The sequence below is a fragment of the Saimiri boliviensis genome, chromosome 16 (genome assembly GCF_048565385.1).
Source record: "Saimiri boliviensis isolate mSaiBol1 chromosome 16, mSaiBol1.pri, whole genome shotgun sequence".
Classification (NCBI taxonomy): Eukaryota; Metazoa; Chordata; class Mammalia; order Primates; family Cebidae; genus Saimiri; species Saimiri boliviensis.
Genome location: NC_133464.1, coordinates 939529 through 961249, shown reverse-complemented (window position 1 = coordinate 961249; position 21721 = coordinate 939529). Strand labels below are relative to the sequence as shown.

The following is a 21721-nucleotide window of genomic DNA, read 5'->3' as shown; positions in this document are numbered from 1 at the left end:
CAGGGATTCCTTCCCACCAGCCCAGCTTTCAAAGAGATGGGACCAAGTGGGTCCTGGCTGGAGAGACGGGGACGGGGTCTTTGTGATTTGATTTGACGGTGTTTTCTGAGCCCAGGTGCAGGTTAAGTTCTGCTCCCGAGCAGCCCTGACCACAGGAACAAAGCTGGAAGGTCCCCCCGTCTGTGGCGGGGGTGGAGCCGTCTCTGACCTCTCCAGATGGTAATTTTCTGCAGAGGCACCCAGAATCTTTACTGTCACACCTGTTAGTCATTCATTCTAAGGAGCTCATCAGAGATGAAGAACAGACTCGAGTATTTCAGGAAAAGCCACCTTCACGGTGCCGTTTATGATGTTGAAAAATCAGGAGCACCCTCGATGTCGAACAACAGGGCGGCTGCACAAGGGCACATCCGCGTTTGTGGGAGGAGAGTCGCCGGCCGGACGCGGCCGTGACGTGGCACCAAGTGAAACGCTCACTCTGATCCGATTGTTTTCAAGAAGCTGAACAGGCTGAAAACAGACTGGAAGGAAATGTGTGAGCATGCTTCTCTTTCTGTGTTTCTCCGCATTTTTTCCAAAAGAGAGAGCTCTGTTTTTGAAGCCATGGACGGATTTCCTTGTGAAAATCTGTTGCCGAGCAGCTGTGATGGGGGAGGTGACAGTGGCTGACCACGTGGCCGTGTTGCCGTGGGCACACAATGACCCAGGGCCAGGACAGACCCCACACGAAGGAGTGGCAGGGCCACAGATGGAACACAGGACTCCGATTCCTCGGCCTCCCTGCAATGCCTCCCTCCCAGGTTCAGTGAGTTCCTGCGGTGAGAGTGTGCGCTGTTTGCCCACAAACCCCGGTGGGCACTGGTGTATCGAGGCCTTGCTGAGACCTGGATTTCGGGGCTGCACTGCCAGCACCTCCCATCCACGGTCTGGGGCAGGGCCTGGGAATCCGCATTCTGAGGAGTTCCTGGTGACTGCGATGCTGCTGGTCTCAGGACCCCACCAAGAACCACTGAGGCAGACGCTCCTTCCAAACCCACCGAGGAGGAGACACGGAAACAACTCTGAACCTGGGCAAGGGCACCACATGCAGTGGGCGGGGACAACTGTAAAAATAAACTAATCCAAGGAGCAGCTGTGCGTCCTGGCCAGGGACACCCTTGTTCTGAGTCATCGGAGCCCACCCAGGAAGGAGCTGCTGTGTCCCCACGGCTGGTAAAGTGATCCTGGTGGCACCAGAACTGCCCCGGCCAGCGGCTCCCCACACCCCCCTGAACCCAGAATGGACAGGTGCACCCTTCACTGCGCTGTGGGGATGGGGAGGGTTGGGGACCAGCCTGGGGTGTCGTGCTCCCATTAAAGGCTGCACTGGCACCCCCTGGCCATCACAGGGTCCCGGGCCCTACCTGCCTTCCACCAGGCGTCTCCGGCACGTCCGCTTCGCTGTGATTCGGCCGCCTGAGGAGGTCTGTGCTCCTTTACCTGAGGAAGCTGATCTCAGGCTGTTGTCAACAGAGCCTGTCATGCGTTTTGTCCCCACTCACTCACTGGGCGTTTCAGTCATCTTAATGACTCTGCAGGTGAGTCATTCAGATGACTGAACCAGCCACACCGACCGCTTGCGGTGGGGACATTCTGATCATCTGAATACAAGGACCACAGGCTTAGCCACCTGTGACGTCAACTGCCACTTCTCACATCCCTCGCTGATGGCTCGTGAGCCCCACTGTCCAAATAGAAAGATGAAAAACAGCTGGGATTAAACTAGCGCATCCTCCTGTCTTGATAGGAAGCGAGTTTTGGCAGAGGAGAGTAAATGGAACTCCATGCTGACTTCTAAATTCCCACTTCCCTGACCTCAGGTGGTGGGCAGCTGGGTGACGGGCCCACCACCCCCACTGGGAACCCCGCGTCCAGGTTGAGCACCTGTTTGGCCACTGCGGCTGTGTCGGGGGGACCCTCATAGGTTGCATGTCCTCCTCGTGAGTCATGGTGGCTGGGAATCCAGTTTAGCTCTCGCATCACACAGCTAAGTCTGTAACCACTTGTGAGGTCAGCGTTTCATCAAGACCTGGCCAGCAGCCCACGGAGTGAATGGCATGCAGAGGTGACCTTGGAGGATGTACTTGGCCGCCCCATCCAGCGCCTCAGCCGTCACAGCGGGCTTTCACCCCGCAGGATGATCATCTGAGAAACGTTTTCACCCGCAGAGGTCAGGATGCTCTTCTGGGTTTATTGCTGAGGATCAGGGAGTTCAGCCAGAGCTAGAAAGTCCTCTTTGGGGTGAGCCCTGCCTTGCTGTGGCTGTTGGAGGTGTCAGGGGTTCAGGACGACGCCCTCGGCAGGAGTGAGGATTCCACAACCTCTTCACGGAGCCTTTGTGTCCCGCAGTCCTCATTAACCAAGGTCCTTCCTGGGTCTGGCCTGGCCACTCCCCCATCCCTGCTGTCCTGCCATCTAGCTGGGCTGCCCCTCCCCGTCACAAGGACCTGCGCCCACCATCCACTGTTGCGTGCACCCTCTCTGGTCCCACCCCTGGCAGTAGCCCCAGAGGAGCTGTGGTCTCTGGGTTCCTTGAACCTGCAGGCGGTTCCTTCCTCCGGGGTCTGCACGAGCTGTCCCCGCCTCAGCATGTTCTGCCCTCTGGACTTCACTGGTCGGGGCATTCTGGGCACCCATGGCCCATGGCTGCTGCTAGCACATCCGGGTGTCTCTCACTGGTGACACCAGGTGTCACAGCACTCATCATTTTCTAAGATCCAAGTGCACTTTTAAACAGGTCACCTGTTTTCTGCGCAGCTCCCCACCAGAGCATGGCAGGACCCATGTTGGTTCTGATTCCACTTTCTCAAGCCCAGAACAGGGCTGGGCACAGGAGGGTGGGCCGACAGCAGACCCGTGGGCGGCGAACAGCACTCCCGGATGCTCTGTTCACCCAACCCCAGCAGCACCGTGGAAACTTGGTTCACTCACCCCAGCAGCACCGCATGGATGCTCAGTTCACCCACCCCCAGCAGCAACCCAGAGACTCAGTTCACCCACCCCCAGCAGCACCCTCAGAGACTCGGTTCACCCACCCCAGCAGCGCCCTGAGGAGACGGTTCACCCACCCCCAGCAGCGCCCTGAGGAGACGGTTCACCCACCCCCAGCAGCACCCTTGGAGACTCGGTTCACCCACCCCCAGCACCACCCTCGGAGACGGTTCACCCACCCCCAGCACAGCCCCTCGGAGACTCGGTTCACCCACTGCGAAACCCCCTTTCCCTCCTCGCTTTCCAGCCGGTTCCAGACTCCACCCTGCCTGCCTTCTCCATGTCCAGCCACACTTCGGCCTTCAGCCTGGAACAGCCTCGCTGCCTCCCTGACAACCCAGCTCAGACACTCCCTCCTCAGGGAACCTCTCCCAGAGGCCCAGCTCCAAGACATCCACAATGACCCACACAGACCTCTGTGTCCCCACGATGGGGAACAGCATGGATGCCAAGAACACCCCTAAGTCAGGGACTCAGAGAGGCCCCAGGACTTTTGGCCAACTTGCCCACAGGGCTCTGAGCGTCAGCTGAGGCACACTGTGACTGGGGCTTCCCTCGTTGCCAGTCCCACAGTCCGGCAAAGGTCCCCCTCCCTCCGACGCACTCCCACCCTGCTGCTGCCTGGTTGCCCAGTGAACACGTCCCCATGTGCCGGAGCCCATGCTGCCCCTCGGGCCATAAGCCCCGCTCCTCAGTCTCCCACAGAGGCCCCTGGTCAGAGCTGAGCTTGGAGTCTGACCGCCTGGTGTGACCACTGCGTGCCCAGCAGGCCTCCCTCAGCGTCCCCTTGGCACTGGGACGAGCTGCAGAGCCCGCAGAGAATGGAATGTCTTCCTCCCAGGGGCCAATGTAAACAGCGGGGTGCCCGGCTTTCCTGATTTAGTTGTCGATGGCTCTGGCCAGCCACAGAGGTCGCTTGAAAACACGAGACCAGAGGCCATCACAGTGCAGGAGACCCAGCCGGGCCCACCGTGGCACGGACAGCAGCGCCCACGGCAGATTCTTTGCTGGGGACCTTCCAGCCAGCAAGGCCTGGCGGTCACTCTTCTGCCCAGTCGGTGGCCATGCTGGGCTCGTCTATCAGCCTGGCCCTGCTGGGAGAGCCCTCGGGCCGGGAACACCCTCAGCCGCAGTCTCCTCCTTCGGAGATGGGCAGGGCTGGTTTTGCTCAGCAGCTGGGCCTGCGACCGTCTGGCCATGCCAGGAGCCAGCTCAGAACACAGACCAGCCTCAGCCGCGTCACGCACATCGCGCCGGCCACCACGTGTCTGACGGGGACACTCGGATGCCCTCGGCCAACAGTGCCCAGGAAACACGTCCTGGGCCTCCGGGAGCACCAGAGGCCCCCACTGCCATTTCCTGCCCCTCGGGATGAGCCTGCAGTCGCCCGGCCTCCCTCCCCGCTGGGGCTCTGCCCGGCCTCCCTCCCCGCTGGGGCTCTGCCCGGCCTCCCTCCCCGCTGGGGCTCTGCCCGGCCTCCCTGCTGTGCTCTCAGGGCACCACGGCCTCCCTGGGGCACACATCCTGGCAGCAGCTCCAGCTGTGCCTGTGGAATTGCTCATGTCACTGTGGTTCCAATGCTCCTCTCCCCAGGGTCTCTGCACATCTCCATGCGTGCGCAGAGAGGCCAGCGTCTTCTGTTTTTATGGCTGCTTGTTCTGTGCCCGTTTTCCCCTGAAGCCGTGAAGACCAGGTGGGCGACACCTCCCTAGGTATTCAGCCCGGGCAACCCCTGGGGCAAGCGGGGAGAGGGGACGGGCTGTTTACCAGCCGCAGCGGCAGAGCCCCTCCCACAGCTGCGCCTTCGGGCTCCTGGGCTTCTCACCGGTCAGCGCGGGGATGAGACGCCCTTCTGGGGACACAGCGCTGCCAGCGTCCCGGCTGGGCACAGTGAGAGACGCCTGCCCGAGACGTGGTCCCAAGCACAGTGTGGACCTGGAGACGGTTTAACCAAAGGCCTCAAAGAAGTGGCCTCCATGGCCCGACTGCTCGGCTGAGGAGGTTCTGCCCGGAGGCCAGCGGGGCGTGGGCTCAACTGCCGACTCCAGGACACCAGGCAGGGTCCCCCAAATTAATGTTATAAAAAGAGAAGGGCCGGGTGCGGTGGCTCACCCCTGTAATCCCAGCACTATGGAAGGCCAAGGTGGGCGGATCATGAGGTCAGGAGTTCAAGACCAGCCTAGCCGACATGGTGAAACCCCATCTTGAAGAAAAGTGCAAACATTAGCTGGCTGCAGTGGTGCACACCTGTAATCCCAGCTACCCAGGCGGCTGAGGCAGGAAAATCACTTGAACCCAGGAAGCAGAAGTTGCAGTGAGCCCAGGTCGCACCACTGCACTTCAGCCTGGGTGACAGAGGGAGACTCTATCTCAAAAAAAAAAAAAAAAAAAAAAAGGAGAAGCAAGCTTGCTTCCTTAGTAGTTTTTTTTTTTTTTTTTAAAGATTGGTTTTACATAACACAAGTCCCTTTAAGCTGAGGCTCCTAACGTTTTACAAATAAATCTGTACTTGATCTTAGCCCAAAGGCTGAGAAGCAATTACTAAAGAATCTAATATTAGATTTATGAAAAAGAAAATCTAACACCAAGGGATGAGTACTTTCTAAAAATCCCAGAAGGCCAGGGACCCGGCTGGGGTCCTGCAGGGTGGCCGGAGCAGCCCTGGACCGCAGCAGACCCCGTCTGGCCAGTCCCTCCCCAGCAGCTTCTGAGGATCGTGGCCACGGTCACTGCCCACCCTGTAAGGTGAGAACAAGTGTCTGCTCCCTGTTGATTTTGTGTGACAAGGTGGCAGATTGTTCAGACTGAGCTAATGAATCAGCCAGAGAACCTGAGAATCTGTGTTTCCTGGAAATAAATCTGGCTAATGATGGATGCAGCCTTTTGGGCCAGGATACCCCACAGCCTTGGCCTGAACATCCTTGTGTGACGTACACAAGATCTTATCTGTGACTGACTTAGCTGGACCCACAAAGGGGCGTCTGGTCAACTGTCTGTGACCAACGGAGGGGTGTCTGGTCTGCCGGCTGTGACTGACGCAGGGGCTGCTGTCCATCTCAGGCTGACTTGAGGCCGTGAGCACTGGACGCTCTTCCAGGCCTGAGACGTGAGTAAGTCAGCAGAGGTTCTGGGGACGTTCTCCACTGCCTGATTACAGCAGCTACGTCGGGCCTCTCAGTACCTGTGGGGCATGCAGGGTATCGGGTTCGTGAGCTGCTGTCACGAATTTGTGCTACAAATAAATAGATTATAAAGCGCACTGATTAAGCAATAGGCAAAGATTATAACATGATATAAAATTCACTATAGTATATTATGTTGCAACAGAATGCTGTTATGTGGGATAATAGCATTATTGAAGGTTAAATTCCGATTCTGAATAAGCAAACAGTGGTTACAGAAGAGCTTGCTGTTTTCTGAGGAAATTCGCCTGAAACATTTACGGCGAAGGGATATAGGGTTGGCAAGTTATTCTCAAATGGTTGAGAAACAATTGTGCGTGCACATATGCGTGAGTGTGCATGTGTGCTGCACGCATGTGTACCGTGAGAAGAGAGTGCAGTCAGGCCGTGGGACCAATATTAACAGCTGCTGGCTCTGGGCGAAGGGGCACGCGCGTTGCTGGAGGTAGTTTTGTTTGAAACAAACTTTAAAATGAACCGTTAGGAGAGGGAGAAAGGAACGCTGCAATGTGACAGGTGGCATTCAAGGACTCCGACAGCGCAGACGCATCCCGGGCCGGGCGATGCTTTGCGGAACCCGGGATGCACCAGTGCCCGCTGTCGGGGCCCCTGGGAGTCCGTGCTCCCCAGCTTCCTGGTGTATGCACAAGACAGGGCTGCCCCCGGGATCTGCCGGCTGGTCACGGTCCCCAGCGGCACCACCAGGGCCCCAGGTCCTCCAGCCTGGCCTGCCCAAGGCAGAGCCGGAGTAGGGAGTCCTGGGTGATCGCCCTCCTCAGGCAGGGAGGGTGGGGAAGAAGGAGAGATGCTGCCCACGGGGCCACAGGCTGGTTCAGACCCTGGGGGTCGCCACTGTGGCCATCAGACAGAACGTCCGCTGCGTGTGTGGTGCTGGACACAGAGTGCCCAGGTCACACGCTGTCCCTGCCTTTGTCTCAGCCTTCGTTTGCTGACCAGCCACCACCACTCAGGACGCGGCACACGAATCACGAGAAGACTCAGACTGTTCTTTAAGACCCCATGTTAATGACTTATTTCTGCGCGTTAACTGAAAATGCGTCTACACACCAGGATTTTAACCAGGGGAGCTGCAGTGCCTGCACTCAGATTGGAAAGTCATTTCCACCCTAACGCAACTCTTGGAATGCATTTTAATGATGGAGTTTTTATTTATTTTTTTTATTTATTTTTATTTTTATTTTTATTTTATTTTATTTTATTTTATTTTTTTTTGAGACGGGGTTTCGCTCTTGTTGCCCAGGCTGGAGTGCAATGGCGCGATCTCGGCTCACCGCAACCTCCGCCTCCTGGGTTCAGGCAATTCTCCTGCCTCAGCCTCCTGAGTAGCTGGGATTACAGGCACGCGCCACCATGCCCAGCTAGTTTTTTGTATTTTTAGTAGAGACGGGGTTTCACCAAGTTGACCAGGATGGTCTCGATCTCTTGACCTCGTGATCCACCCGCCTCGGCCTCCCAAAGTGCTGGGATTACAGGCTTGAGCCACCGCGCCCGGCCGATGATGGAGTTTTTAAAGCCCAGATGTTTGGACTGAACATCAGTTTGGTATCTCCCTCCCTCCCTGCTTCCTTCCTTCCCTTCCTTCCTTCTCCCCCACTCCCTCTCTCCCTCCCTGCCTTCCTTTATTCTTTCTCTTTTTTTTTTCAGGGTCTCACTGTGCCACCCAGTCTGGAGTACAGTGATGTGATCTCAGCTCACTGCAGCCTCAACCTCTCAGGCTCTGGCAATCCTCCTGCCTCAGTCTCCCGAGGAGTTGGAACTACAGGTGCCAACAGCACACCCAGCTAACTTTTGTTTTGTTTTTGTAGAGACAGGGTTTTGCCATGTTGCCCAGGCTGGTCTCAAACTCCTGAGCTCAAGCAATCCTCCTGCCTCGGCCTCCCAAAATGCTGGTATTACAGGCATGAGCTGCTGCACCTGGCCACACCTTATTTCATGAGAATGTCTTGGAGAAAGAAAAATAAAAACTCCATCATTTAAACTATGGATGTCGCACATTATAAGATGCACCACAGTTTTAGAAAGACCGAATACAAAGATGCATCCTAGAATAAACCATGGCATCACTGTGCTGCAGGGAGAGATCAACTCCTTTTCAGAAGACGTAAGAAGCAACACTGGAAGTTGCCATAATGAGCAGGTGTTTAGAGACGCCACTCACACAATGGAAACCACTGAGAGCCACATCCATGGGGCATTTGAATTACGGCGCAGGAGTACAGTGGAATACTAGACAGCAGTTAAAAAGGTGGGAATTGGTCTATATATGGTGATACAGAAAAATATTTTAAAACCTAGTTTGATGAAAACAGCCAAAAGCAAACTATGACACATACTATACTTCCTTTGGGCAAAGAGATCACACGTGCAGGTGTGTCTCACGCACAGGCGCACAGCAAGGGTGTGTGCGTGGAGGGAACTCCCAGGAGGAGGCTTAGGCGACTGTGGCCCTATTATCTGTGGGTGGTTGGAAGCAGCTTTCCCGGCACACCACTGTTAACAGCATTTGGATTCCCGAAGCTGTGCACACATCACTTTTGTAACAAAACGAACCCGTCAGTGCTGTTCTAAGCAGCAGAGTGGGCTCAGCGTTCCCTCAGTGCCTTCTACGGTTTTGTTTTTCTTTTCGAATTTTGGGTCTCTCTGCCACACGAACGTGGAGCCAGGCGGTGCTGGCTTTTTGTTTACGATGCTAGTGGATTTTGTGTTCCTGGGTTTCGATCTACAGTCAGTTTGCAAATAGACTCACTTTCCGACTCTCACGGAGGGGTTTGATTTGCGGCTGGAGACCGGGTCCACCCTCATTTGGATCCAGCGGCGCCCTGCTCCTGCGAGCTGGGCTTCTCTTCCACCCAGCAGGGTCCGAGAGGGAAGGCCAGTTTCAGGTGAGCTGGCGAAACGGGTACTACTGTGTTACTTATGCAAAAGTTCCGACTTACCTGAATTGGGTTTCTTTTCCTGAAAGGTAATTCTCAGTTAATTTTCCCACACCCACGGGTCCTGGGACCACGCCGCGTGGCCATGTGTGGCGTGAGGCCCTTCACCGCACGTGCCTGTCTCTCTGGTTCTTCTGACTTAAAGCACCAGTAGCAGCGCGGTTAGTCCAGTTATTGGGAAGCGCAGCACAGAGCCACATTGCCGCAGTCAGTGCAGCCCAGAAGGTCACAGCTTCCTCCGTCAGTGTGGACTCCACTTCCCACACAGTGACCGGGCATCTCTAGGGAAAAAACAGAGCCTCCCCCCAGACATGCCTGCTCCCCTGACTGAATGAATGCAGGGGTCGTTTCCTCCCAAGGGAGGTGGGCGGGGAGTGAGGCCCCCGGGAGCTGCGGCGGGGCCAGTCCGGGAAGCCTCCAGCCAGTACACCTGGGCGTGGGGGTCCACGGCCCCGCCTGCGAGCTCCAGCAGCCTCTCTCGCCAGTCCACTCACACAGGAATCTCAAGTGGGAGTATAAAGATGCCACCACTTTCCCCTTTCAACTCATCCAGTCAAAGAAGACAGAGCCCTTAAGGGTAGGGGTTTGCATTTCCGATGCCGGCACAGATTCCAACCAACCCGGCTTTCTGCCCCGGCCCCCTCCTCTCCCTGAGGCCGGGCCTTCCGCCGGGACCCCAACCCTGCTCAGAGGTGAGCCCTTTAATGAAATCACAACAAAAAGAGAGGCTCCCGCCAAGCTGCCCAAGCACAGTGGTCAACATCAGTCAACTGCTGTTTTATTCACACCAGATGCTGCATGGAAAAATTATGTCCAATTGATTTTGAACAAGAGCAGGTGATCTCTTTTCCAAGAATCTGAGAGACAACATCATCCCAGGAACAGTGCTTCCTGGTCAGTGAGCCTGGCGGGGCCGGCACGGAGGGGAAAGGCCTTCTCTGCCTTTGGGCCCGGCCACTGAGGCAGAACAGAGAGAGAGATGCTGGAGCCGGCAGGAGGCCTTATGGCCGGTTTTCTCCGTGAGCTGTTTCAAAAGAGGTTGCTCTTAAAATCTAGTGTGATTAAAAAGTTGTGTGGGGTTAAGAGCAATGCTTCCGTACATGTCCTGCAGGCCCCAATGTGGACTGTTTCTCTGTCCAGGCCCACACACGACCCACTGCAGACAAGGCACGGGGAGGCGGTGCGTTGGCCCTCGCGGGGAACGCACACCTGGAGGCAGAGGCCGGACAGGGGGTCTGCAGGGGGTGTTGGTGGGGAGGCCTGCAGACCCCCGCAGTTAGTGTTGAAGTGAGTGAGCAAACAGCATTAGCTCCGCGACACAATAAAATACACCGCCTGTCCCAGGACTGCGGGTGAGCAAGTGCAGCAGACCCACGCTGTGCCAGCCACGGAGGGGGACAGATTCCCGATGGACACGCAGTGTATTTTACGCAGTAGTTAGGATTCTGAAATTGGCAGTGGAGAGTTAAGTGTGGCCAGTCGGGCACAGACTCTGCAGTGGAGCCGCACAGGGTCGCTTCAGCCAGGGGCTGTGAGTGGACACTGGGGCCCTGGGGGTGGAATCGGATCTCTAGGGGAAAGTGGCGGAAATGGCTTTACTTCTCCTCTGCGGACAGGCGGTAGAGAGCCGCGCCCAGCTCCTCCAGTTTCTGCTTGTCCTCCAGGTCCTGGTACAAGCCTTTGGGAACGAGGTCCAGGCCGTACAGCAGCCCGAACAGGCAGCCTGCAATGGTGCCGGTGGCCGCGGTCTCCCCTGAAATGCAAACGCAGGTGGTCACAGTGGGCTCCACCCGGCCAGGGCCTCTGCGAGACCCCCGGGGCTGGTTGCTCCTCCATTCTGCTGGGGGCGGCTGATAGGAGGGACAGGCAGGCTGGTGTGGTGGCTCACCCCTGACATCCGAGCTACTCCGGAGGCTGAGGTGGGAGAATCTCTTGAACCTGGGAGGTGGAGGTGGCAGTGAGCCGAGGTGGCCTCTCTGCACTCCAGCCTCAAAACCAAAATGAAGACCAAGTGGGAGGGGGACAGGCGCTCCCCTTCTCCCTCGCTGGGGTAGGCACCTGTGTGAAGAGGTGTCTCAGCACTAAGAGCCAGTGAGGTGCCAGGACTATGCAGAGGGAGGCGGAGGGAGGGGAGCCCAAGGCCCCACGGCCCCACCGTGGACCCAGGATCATGGAGGAAACCCTTCGAGGGACTGAGCAGGCTCTGTGCAGAGCCTTCCTGACCAAAAAGGCCACAATGGTGTTTTCCCAGCTCAGGTCTATGGTCAAGCTCAGCTCCAAGCCTCACTGAATGAGGCAATTTCAGCCAGTCTCATGGAACCACAAGGCAGGGGGTTGACCTCACGGGTAGGAGCTGTCTGGAGCTGCCGCAGCCACCCTGATGGGCTTCCTCCTCTGCCTCCATGGCCAGAGACGGCCAGGGCACCACAGAGCTAGCATGGATGGAGCAGGATGTGAGCCCAGGACCCAACTCCAGCCTGTAGTCTGTGGCTTTGCACAGAGGCTGCAGAGCAAAGATGACGGTGACCTGGGCAGAGAACCCTGTGAAGGTGGCCAGCCTGAGGCAGCGGCGACAAGGGCAGGAGCCTCCACACCTCCACTCCACCTCCTCCAAGGCCGCACTGCCCTCCAGGCTCGTGGACCAGGCAAGAGACTCTGGGTGTGCTGGAGCTCATGGCAGGAACCTGCAGCTGCACCTGTATCCTGTGATGTCCACCCATGAGCACCCTCAGGTCAGCAGGTGTACCTGGAGCCAGTGCCATCCCAAAGTGCGTTCCAGGAAGGAAAGAACAATATCCTGGGGGTCAGAAGGTGGCCCCCGAACACCTGTGGCCCTAGGATACCCCGAAGGGATGCTTCAGGAGAAGGCCGCTACCCTCCTGGAAGCCACAGCCATTAAGGAGGGAACATCTCACCTCCATGAAACATGGCCCGGTGACACAGCTCAGTCCAGCTGTTGCCTGCCGCAAGGAGGGCGTCATAGGCTATCATAGGGGCATCATGACCTCGTCTTCCCCCTCGACCTTCTGAGCTCCACTTTCTGTAGGTCTGACAAGAGAACCACGGGTCAGCAGATGTGCCCAAGTGGAGCCACATCTGGGTTCATTACAGCACAAGCTTTCTGGGCCCATCTTAGTGAACTGCCATTCCATCTATCCACTCACCCACTCACCCACCCAACCATTCACCCAGCCACTCATCCATCCACCCATCACCCATTTACCTACCCATCCATTCACCCACCCTTCTGCCTACCTGCCCTTCCATCCACCTACCCAACTACCCATCCACATAACCACCTAACCACCCACACACCCATCCATTCACTTGTCTACCCATCCACCCACCCATCCATTCACTCATCCTCTCACCCATCCACATATCTACCTACCCATCTACACATCCACCACCCATCCGTTCACCCATCTGCTCACCCACCCACTCATCCACCCGCCCATCCACTCATCCACCTGCCCATCCACTCACCCACCCAGCCACCCATCCATTCACCCAACCACTCATTCATCCACCCATCACCCATTTACCTATCCATCCATTCACCCACCCTTCTACCTACCTGCCCTTCCATCCACCTACCCAACTACCCATCCATATACCCACCTAACCACCCACACACCCATCCATTCACTTGTCCACCCATCCATCCACCCATCCATTCATCCATCCACCCACCCACCCACCCATCCACCCATCCATTCACTCATCCACCCGCCCATCCACTCATCCACCCACCCATCCACCCATCCATTCACCCACCTACTCGTCCACCCACCCATCCACACATCTGCCCACCCATCTACACATCCACCCACCCATCCGTTTACCCATCCACTCATCCATCCACTCACTCATCCACCCACCCACCCATCCATTTATCCACTCACCCACCCATCCATTAACCCGTCTGCTCACCCACCCATCCATTCACCCATCTGCTCACCCACCCACTCACTCATCCACCCACCCATCCATTCACTCATCCACTCATCCATCCACACATCTACCCACCCATCTACACATCCACCACCTATCCACTCACCCATCCACTCATCCATCCACCCATCCATTCATCCACCCACCCATCCACTCATCTACCCACCCACCCACTCATCCACCCACCCATCCATTCATCCACCCACCCATCCACTCATCTACCCACCCACCCATCCATCCACTCACCCACCCATCCATTCACCCATCCGCTCACCCACCCACTCACTCATCCATCCACCCATCCATTCACTCATCCACTCATCCAGCCGCCCATCCACTCACCCACTCATCCATTCATCCATCCACCCACCCATCCATTCACCCATCCACTCACCCATCCACCCATCCATCCACCCACCCACTCATCCACCCACCCATCCATTCATCCACCCACCCATCCACTCATCCACCCACCCATCCATTCATCCACCCACCCACCTATCCATTCACCCATCTGCTCACCCACCCACTCACTCATCCATCCACCCATCCATTCACTCATCCACTCATCCAGCCACCCATCCACCCATCCACCCATCCACCCATCCATTTATCCATCCACCCACCCATCCATTCACCCATCCACTCACCCATCCACCCATCCATCCACCCACCCACTCATCCGTCCACCCATCCATTCACCCATCCGCTCACCCACCCATCCATTCATCCACCCACCCATCCATTCACTCATCCACTCACCCATCCACACATCTACCCACCCATCTACACATCCACCCACCCATCCATTCACCCACCCACTCACCCATTCACTCATCCACCCACCCATCCATTCACTCATCCACTCATCCATCCACACATCTACCCACCTATCTACACATCCACCACCCATCCACCCACCCATCCACTCATCCATCCACCCATCTACACATCCACCCTCCCATCCACCCACCCACCCACTCATCCACCCACCCATCCACTCATCCACTCATCCAGCCGCCCATCTACCCACCCACCCATCTATTCATCCACCCACCCACCCATCCATTCATCCATCCACCCACCCACCCATCTATTCATCCACCCACGCATCCATTCACCCATCCATTCACCCATGCGCTCACCCACCCATCCATCCACCCACTTGCCGTGCACTTACTGAGCACCACTGGTGTGCCAGACATTGCCCCAGTTCCAGTACAACAAGGCTTACCTTTTCCCTCTCCTCTGCGTCATAATTGTCGGGGAAGATGGCTTTGTTCTCTGAGTCTTTACTGATCTTCCTCTCCTCCAAATAAAACTGCCATTTAGCTTCAAAGTAAAACCAGTGCTCCTGGTATTCTAAATGTAAAGAACAGCAGGAGCTGAACACAATGGCCTCCATGGAAAGGAGGTGGAGGGCACTGGGGTGGGTGTGGGGGGGGAGGAGCAACGGTGACGCCCTTCCACCCAGCTGCAGGCATGTGGAGCACGTGGAGAGGCCGAGCGCCCGTCCTGGAGTAAACAACTGAGCGACTGTCCAGAATTAGGAACATAATGACATTTGTAGCTGTTTTTTTCTTTCTCTTTTTTTTTTTTTTTTTTGAGATGGAGTCTCGCTCTGCTGCCCAGGCTGGAGTACAATGGCGCAATCTCAGCTCACCCTAACCTCCGCTTCTTATGTTCAAGCAATTCTCCTGCCTCAGCCTCCCAAATGGCTGGGACTACAGACTCATGCCACCACGCCCAGCTAATTTTTGTATTTGTAGCACAGACGGGGTTTCACCATATTGGCCAGTCTGGTCTCAAACTCCTGACCTCAGGTCATCCACTTCTGTGCTGCAGAGCCAGGAGGCATGCAGGCTGCCCAGACCCAGGCCCGCAGCCCTCCTGCCTGCACTGAGGCAAGCCCCCCTGCTCGCCATGCTGCACCTCCTGTTCTAGGCACCATGGGAGCCACAGAGGGCGGGAGCCGTGCATGCTGCTTGGTGGCTGTCAGGCCCGAGGACACGTGTGGATTGCACGCGGTGACAAAGCACAGACCTGTCTGCCCAGCTGTGGTGGAGAGTGCAGGGAGCTGGAGGGCTGCAGTAAGGAGGCCATTCTCCTGCCACAGAGCTCCAGGCCACAGGGAGGCCAGGAAGGCCCTAGGCCAGGACCTAGACGAGCCTCATGGGCACCCGGGACTCGCAGGCCCCCGAAACTTGGGACCGACTTGGTTACATGCAAGTAGAAGTGTAGGCCCTTCAGGATCTTGTTCGATGAAATGAAATTGGAAGTGAAAGATGCAGAAGTAAGAGGGCAGCGGCCACAGGCACACCCCGTCACCCTGCAGGGCCTGAAACTCCTGGTGGGGCAGCAGCGTGGGCCTGGGCGCTAACTCGAAGCCTCTCACCCGAGTCAGTGGGGTTTGGCCAGTTTGGAAACAGACGTCCGAACAGAAAAGCAGAGAGCGAATCTGTGAACTGTCCCCACTGCCTCACTGCAGATGGGCCGTGTCGGGGGGACCGGTCGGAAGCCCAGAGCAGCGTCTCCCGAGGGTGTCCCCAGGACTTCTGTCCTCTGGATGATTTTAGGTGTTCTGTTAAAAAGGGTTCTGTGTCAAGGGAATTCCTAAAACTCTGGCTTAAACAAATTTGAGATTAAATAGATTTATTTGGAGGACTGTTTCCTAGAGCTTTAAACTGGTTTCTGTGTACTTCGAATCCCCAGGAGAAAGAATAAAGTTTTTTGAAGAACAGCCGGAAACATTCCATGACCATAAAGCGGAGGAGGTTTTGCTGGTCAGATGATTCCGACTGTTCTTCAGAAAACGCTTTGAGGAAACCATTTTGAACACCAGAGTTCAGGGAGAGCATTCGTTAAGACACTGTGAATTCAGTAATGCTGTGGCCCCATGCCCCACAGCTCACCTGTTTCAAAGATGGGTCAGGGCGACTGTCCTGGGGCTGGGGGATGACTTAGCCTGTGACTGCAGACAACAACCTCGGAAGAAAGCGGGTGCTACAGCTGAGCTGTCCCCCACCGCCCCCCACCCACAGTAACGAGGGTGAAACCACCTGAAATAAAATGTGTTGTGGCCACCAGGCATGCTCGGCACTCATGCTTTCTGAGGACAGCCACGCTGGGGGCACACAAAGCAGTGACTCAAGCAGCTGCTGACTTCGTGTGGACACTGACTTTCCTGCTCCCATCAGCAGAGGCCTGGTGGCTGAGCGGCCCCCGAGCCATGTCCAGGCAGATAGCCATGGCTGCACCCACCGTGGAAAGCTGGGCATCAGCCCCCACAAGGCATTTCAGAACATGCCCCTGCACCTTGCAGGGGAGGTAAAGGGAGTCACTTGTTTTCCTGTTTCAAGAAGACGTCAGACCCAGTGTGGTGGCTCATGCCAGTAATCCCAGCATTTTGGGAGGCTGAGGTGGGTGGATCACTTGAAGTCAGAAATTCGACAGCAGCCTGGGCAACATGGTGAAACCCTGTCCCTACTAAAAATACAAAAAATTGCCAGGCGCGGTGGCTCAAGCCTGTAATCCCAGCACTTTGGGAGGCTGAGGCGGGTGGATCACGAGGTCAGGAGATCGAGACCATCCTGGTCAACACGGTGAAACCCTGTCTCTACTTAAAATACAAAAAATTAGCTGGGCATGGTGGTGCGTGCCTGTAATCTCAGCTACTCAGGAGGCTGAGGCAGGAGAATTGCCTGAACCCAGGAGGCGGAGGTTGCGGTGAGCCGAGATCGTGCCATTGCACTCCAGCCTGGGTAACAAGAGCGAAACTCCGTCTCAAAAAAAAAAAAAAAAAAATACAAAAAATTAGCCAAGCATGGTGGTGCACACCTGTAATCCCAGCTACTTGGGAGGCTGAGGCAGGATAATCACCTGAACCTGGGAGGTGGAGGTTGCAGTGAGCTGAGATCACATCATTGCACTCCAGCCTGGCGACAGAGCCAGACTCCATCTCAAATAAATAAATAAATAAATAAATAAATAAATAAAGAATACTTCATCCTCAAGCTTTTTGAAAAATAAGCAAACTTGATCCTATATTCAAATCCTCCCTCTTTCTCCAGGACAAACTCAATACCTTATTTCCTATTTCCTCAACAGCAAAAGACGCCAAAGGCTGCACAAGGCTGCCTGTGCCCCTCCTGCTGCCCGCTCCCTCTTAGAGGGCACCTTCCGTGCAGTGGGAGAATCTTCGGGAACAGCCACAGATTTCCTAGTCCCACACCTGCTGTCCCTGCATCTGGCCAGCCTCATGGGGCTCCTGGGGAGAGGGCCCAGACCTGAGCTCACCCAAAGTGGCAGAAGCAGAGCTCTCCCAGGGCACACCATGGGTCTCACTCACAGCCCAAAGGCTGCCAGTAGCTTGGTGCCTCAGGCTGGGGTGGGTGGGGACAGATGGACCCGCTGGAGGCAAACGTCCTCAGGGGCAGAGGTCTCTCTGAAGCTCCATGCGGGGAGGCAAAGCCCTCCCAGGTGAGGGCAGAGGCAGACTGCTCAGGAGCAGCGTGGGGCTTGCCTTGTGAGGCCCACGCTGCTCACGTGGCCCAGACGGCCCTCCCAGTTCCATCTAAGAGAGAACATGCCTTGAAGCATTGGGGCTGATGGAGGGGCTGAGTGTGTCCAGATCTGCCCTGCGTGTGCAGCGGCCCTGCCCCTCACCTGCCGCGTGCCGGATGGTCTTCCTGCAGTACTCTTCCGCCAGGGGCACCGCCCTCAGCATGTCTCTCCCCCACTGGACGAGCGGCTTTCCTTGTGCGGCGAACGACACAAACAGGGCCGTGCACAGGGAGCCCAGGAAGCCTGGAGGGGCGGGGAGGAGAGAGAGGCACCATCACCTGCGCCACCTGGGAGGGTCGTGTGGGACCCCCGGGGAAGGGTTTGCTCCTGTTCTGGCTTATCCACGTTCAGGTGCACAGTTCAGCCGTAGTAACCACGTTTACACCGTGGACATTCTCCGTCCTCTCTAGACCTCCCCATCTTCCCAACCCAAGGCTCTGTCCCCACTCCACTCACCCCACGGCCCTCCCCAGCCCTGGGCCACCCCACTGACTTTTCTGTCTCTGGATGTGACTGCTCTGGGCTCCTGCTCCTTATGGAACCACAAGAGATTTGTCCCTTTGTGGTGGGCGATTCCACTCATACACATCCTCAGGTTCACCTGCGTGGCCCTGCCATGTGATTTGTCCCTTTGTGGCAGGCATAGTCCACTCATACACATTCTCAGGTTCACCCACGTGGCCTGCCACAGCTTCCCTTCCTCTCCGTGGCTGAATCACATTCCATGTATACATGAACATACTTTTGATTGCCCGTCATCTGCATGTGAACACATGGGCTGCCTCTGCCTTTGGCTATTGGGAACACCATGCCTTGTAGACTGTTAGCATCTGTGGCTGGGGATTATCAGTTAATAAGCCTGTGCAGGCGGAATGCTTAGATGGGGACTCTCCTGACTCAAGAGACCCTGCAGAGCTCCGGGGCCGTCGTGCCACTGGAGTGGTTCCTGTGCGGGGCCAACTCCTGCGTCCTGCTGGAGCCTGGGGCTTTTCTCGTCTGACTTCTGGGCGTGAATTAGCAGCCGGTGAGCTCATCAGCACAGACAAGCTCAGAGTTCATCCCAGAGGCATCTTCTCCCCTATTTTCTTTGGTATGTCAAATTTTACAACTGTTCACTGAAAAAAAGTGTGTGTGTGTGTGTGTGTGTGTGTGTGTGTGTGTGTGTGTATTTTAATAACACATGGTCAGGGAGGAAGCCAAGTCCGGGCGGCCTGTCCTGGTCCATCTTCCAGGGCTGTGGGGAACGATGGGGCTGGGGCTTCTGGGTGTAGGTACTGAGCTCGCCCCGTGGTCCACATTGCCAGCCCGGTGCCTCCCTGAGCAGGTGGCACTGAGTGCGCAGCTCTCAGAGAACAGCCTCGTCCGGCCCTACCACGTCCCGTCCACTCGCCGCACGCGCCTCACTAGACGCTAGTGTGGAAGCCATTGGACAGGACTTGGAAGAGACTGATGTGAATTACTCACAATGATCCGGGCCATAACGAGGCTAACAATGCCCGGGGCTGGCAGGACAGTCCTGGAAATCCCGTTGTCACTGTCCAAGTGGAGACAGCCCCTGGGAGTTCGCCTCTTCCAAAGACGTGAGCTCCCTCCTCTCACTGCCAGCCATCATGGGGACTGTAGGGTGCAGGGCAGTAGTGGCAGGAGGAGAAGTGACAGCCATGGTACTCGTTATGTAGCACCAGAGACGCAGTCACGCGGGAGGACCAGTGAGGCCGTGGCACTTGTGATGTAGCTTCAGAGACGCAGTCACGCGGGAGGACCAGTGAGGCCGTGGCACTCATGATGTGGCACCAGAGACGCAGTCATGCGGGAGGACCAGTGAGGCTGTGGCACTCGTGATGTAGCACCAGAGACGCAGTCACTCGGGTGGACCAGTGAGGCTGTGGCACTCATGATATAGTTTCAGAGACGCAGTCACGCAGGAGGACCAGTGAGCCCGTGGCACTTGTGATGTAGTTTCAGAGACGCAGTCAAGTGGAAGGACCAGTGATAGCAGTGGTGACAGAACCAGTAGCCACAGCAACAGTGGTGGTGGTACTCGTGATGATCACAGTGGGAATGGTGTGGTACCAGTGACTGCAGCAGTGGTTGTGGTATTAGTGGTAGTACTAGTGACGGTATCATGTGGAGGAACCAGTGATAGCTGTGGTGACAGTACCAGTAGCAGTAGCCATACTGGTGATGGGAGTACTGGTGATAAAAGCGGAGCAGCAGTGGCAGTACTGGTGGCAGTGGCAGTGGCACTAGTGGCAGCAATGGCAGTGTTGCTAGTAACAGCAGCAGTAGGGTTGCTGCGGTGCTGCTGATGGGAGCAGCCGTGGCAGGGGCAGCAGTTACAGCATGAGTGGCCATGCGGGGGAGTGGTGGCCCATGTGTGCCAAGCCCTCGTCCCACTGGGCACTGCTCCCAGGGCATCACCGTGCCCCTCAGTCTTCACGAGAGCTTGTGGAGGGCATGACGATCACCCCGCTTGTGGACAAGGTGCGTGGGGCTGAGAGGTTGCTTAATTTTGGAACCGTGTTAGCTTCAGAAGGGTTGGTTCTGCTGGGGACCCTGTGGGTGTGTGTGAGGCCCATGCTCACCCAGGAAAGGGGAGAGCCCGCTGTCAGGGCGCCACTGGCCAGAGGCAGGCCCCGGGGTGGGTGCTGTGTATGCTCTGACCTTCCACTTCTCTGTACACAGGGGCTGTGACACCGCCATGCCGGGCTGTCATGAGGAGCAAATGACTCTAAGCCCAGGCTGGGCCCAGGGCGAACGGCCACTCAACACGGCCACTCCTTGGAGCACGGCCACCCACGACAGACCACGCAGAGATGGGCCGCAGAGACGCGTGGCTGTGGGCTGCCTTTGAATGTGCACGAGGCTGGACTAAGGGCCGATTGCAGGGGAGAAGTTGAGTCATTTTTGCTTCTTTGAAATGGAAGCTGACGAGCCACCTCCTCATTGCCTTTCATTCACACCCCTGAGTCAGGTGCTGCCACAGCCACCCCAGCCTGGCCTCCAAGAGGCCTGCTTTCCACAGGACAGGCTGGGGATGGGGACAAACCCCAGTGAGCAGCTGGCCACCTGGCACAGACCACAGGGAAGTGCCATGTTAAGGGGGCAACTGTGATCCAACCCGTTTCACCTTCAGCCCCATACACAGGTGTAATTCACACGTGGCAGTTGCCCCATTACAAGTGAGGAACCTGCGGCCCTGGGGGTGGAGCTGCTCCAGTGGCTCCCATGGCTCCCGTGGCTCCTGTGGCCTGTGGGTGGTGGGGCCCGCCCAGTGCACAGCAGGAAAATGCAGGAAATACCGTAGGAACCCTGGTTCCTGATCCCACCCACACCCAAGCATTGGTGCTTTTTTCTTCCCTTGTTCCGACATGAATGATATCAAAACCACGCAGAATTCTTTCCCTGGCAGTTTCTTTAGCGTCACTGCACCTATTGCCAATCCTGCTTTTGGGTTGAAAACAGACCTTAGCAAAGCAAGAGGTTAAAAAAGAAGCCACCTCTCTCAACAAAGAAAAAAATCGATGTGATCCCACCAGATTTCCAGCCCAGTGCCCAAGCAGGAGACCTTCACCACAGGCACGCGGCAGGTGCAGGGTAAGCTTCTGTCTCCTTTAAGCAGACGTGCACATGGCCGCAGCTCCAGGCCCCCACCCCGCCCCACACTAACCTGTGGGATGGTTGTGGGTCATCCGGCCACACTCGACGCTAACCTCAACGAGGGTCTCCAGCCGCTCGGGCTTCCAGTACCGCAGGCCAATGCACATGGCCTTGGTAGCTGCTCCAAACCCTGAGCCTATGTGGAGAAGGAAGACCTGGTTTAGACTTCCGCTCCAGGAATTCCACCTCTGACAATCTAGCTTTCATGAATAATTTTAAAAGTGTGCGTAATAACACGTTCATCAGAGTGTGGTTGAAATGAGGGAGGCCTAGGCAGCCGCTCAGGTGCCTGCAACGGAAAGGAGACGGGACTAGTTCGGTTGTGTCCATGTGTCAGGTGTTACTCAGTCACTAGTTCTGTTGTGTCTGTGTGTCGGG

At 56.5% G+C, this 21721-nt stretch overlaps 1 protein-coding gene across 3 annotated transcripts in view; it reads right to left on the bottom strand.

The window, feature by feature from the left end:
• Positions 1–21721, bottom strand: part of ADPRHL1 (ADP-ribosylhydrolase like 1) — a 50727-nt gene that overhangs the window by 10173 nt on the left and 18833 nt on the right. Inside the window, exons 3-7 of one of the 3 annotated variants that reach the window (XM_074387406.1) lie at positions 21354–21479; positions 17786–17926; positions 14355–14482; positions 12082–12214; positions 10766–10919 (exon numbers count right to left, since the gene is read on the bottom strand). In XM_074387406.1, coding sequence (XP_074243507.1) covers positions 10766–10919; positions 12082–12214; positions 14355–14482; positions 17786–17926; positions 21354–21479 — 682 coding nt within the window. The other 2 variants (XM_074387407.1, XM_074387408.1) reach the window with 2 other exon arrangements.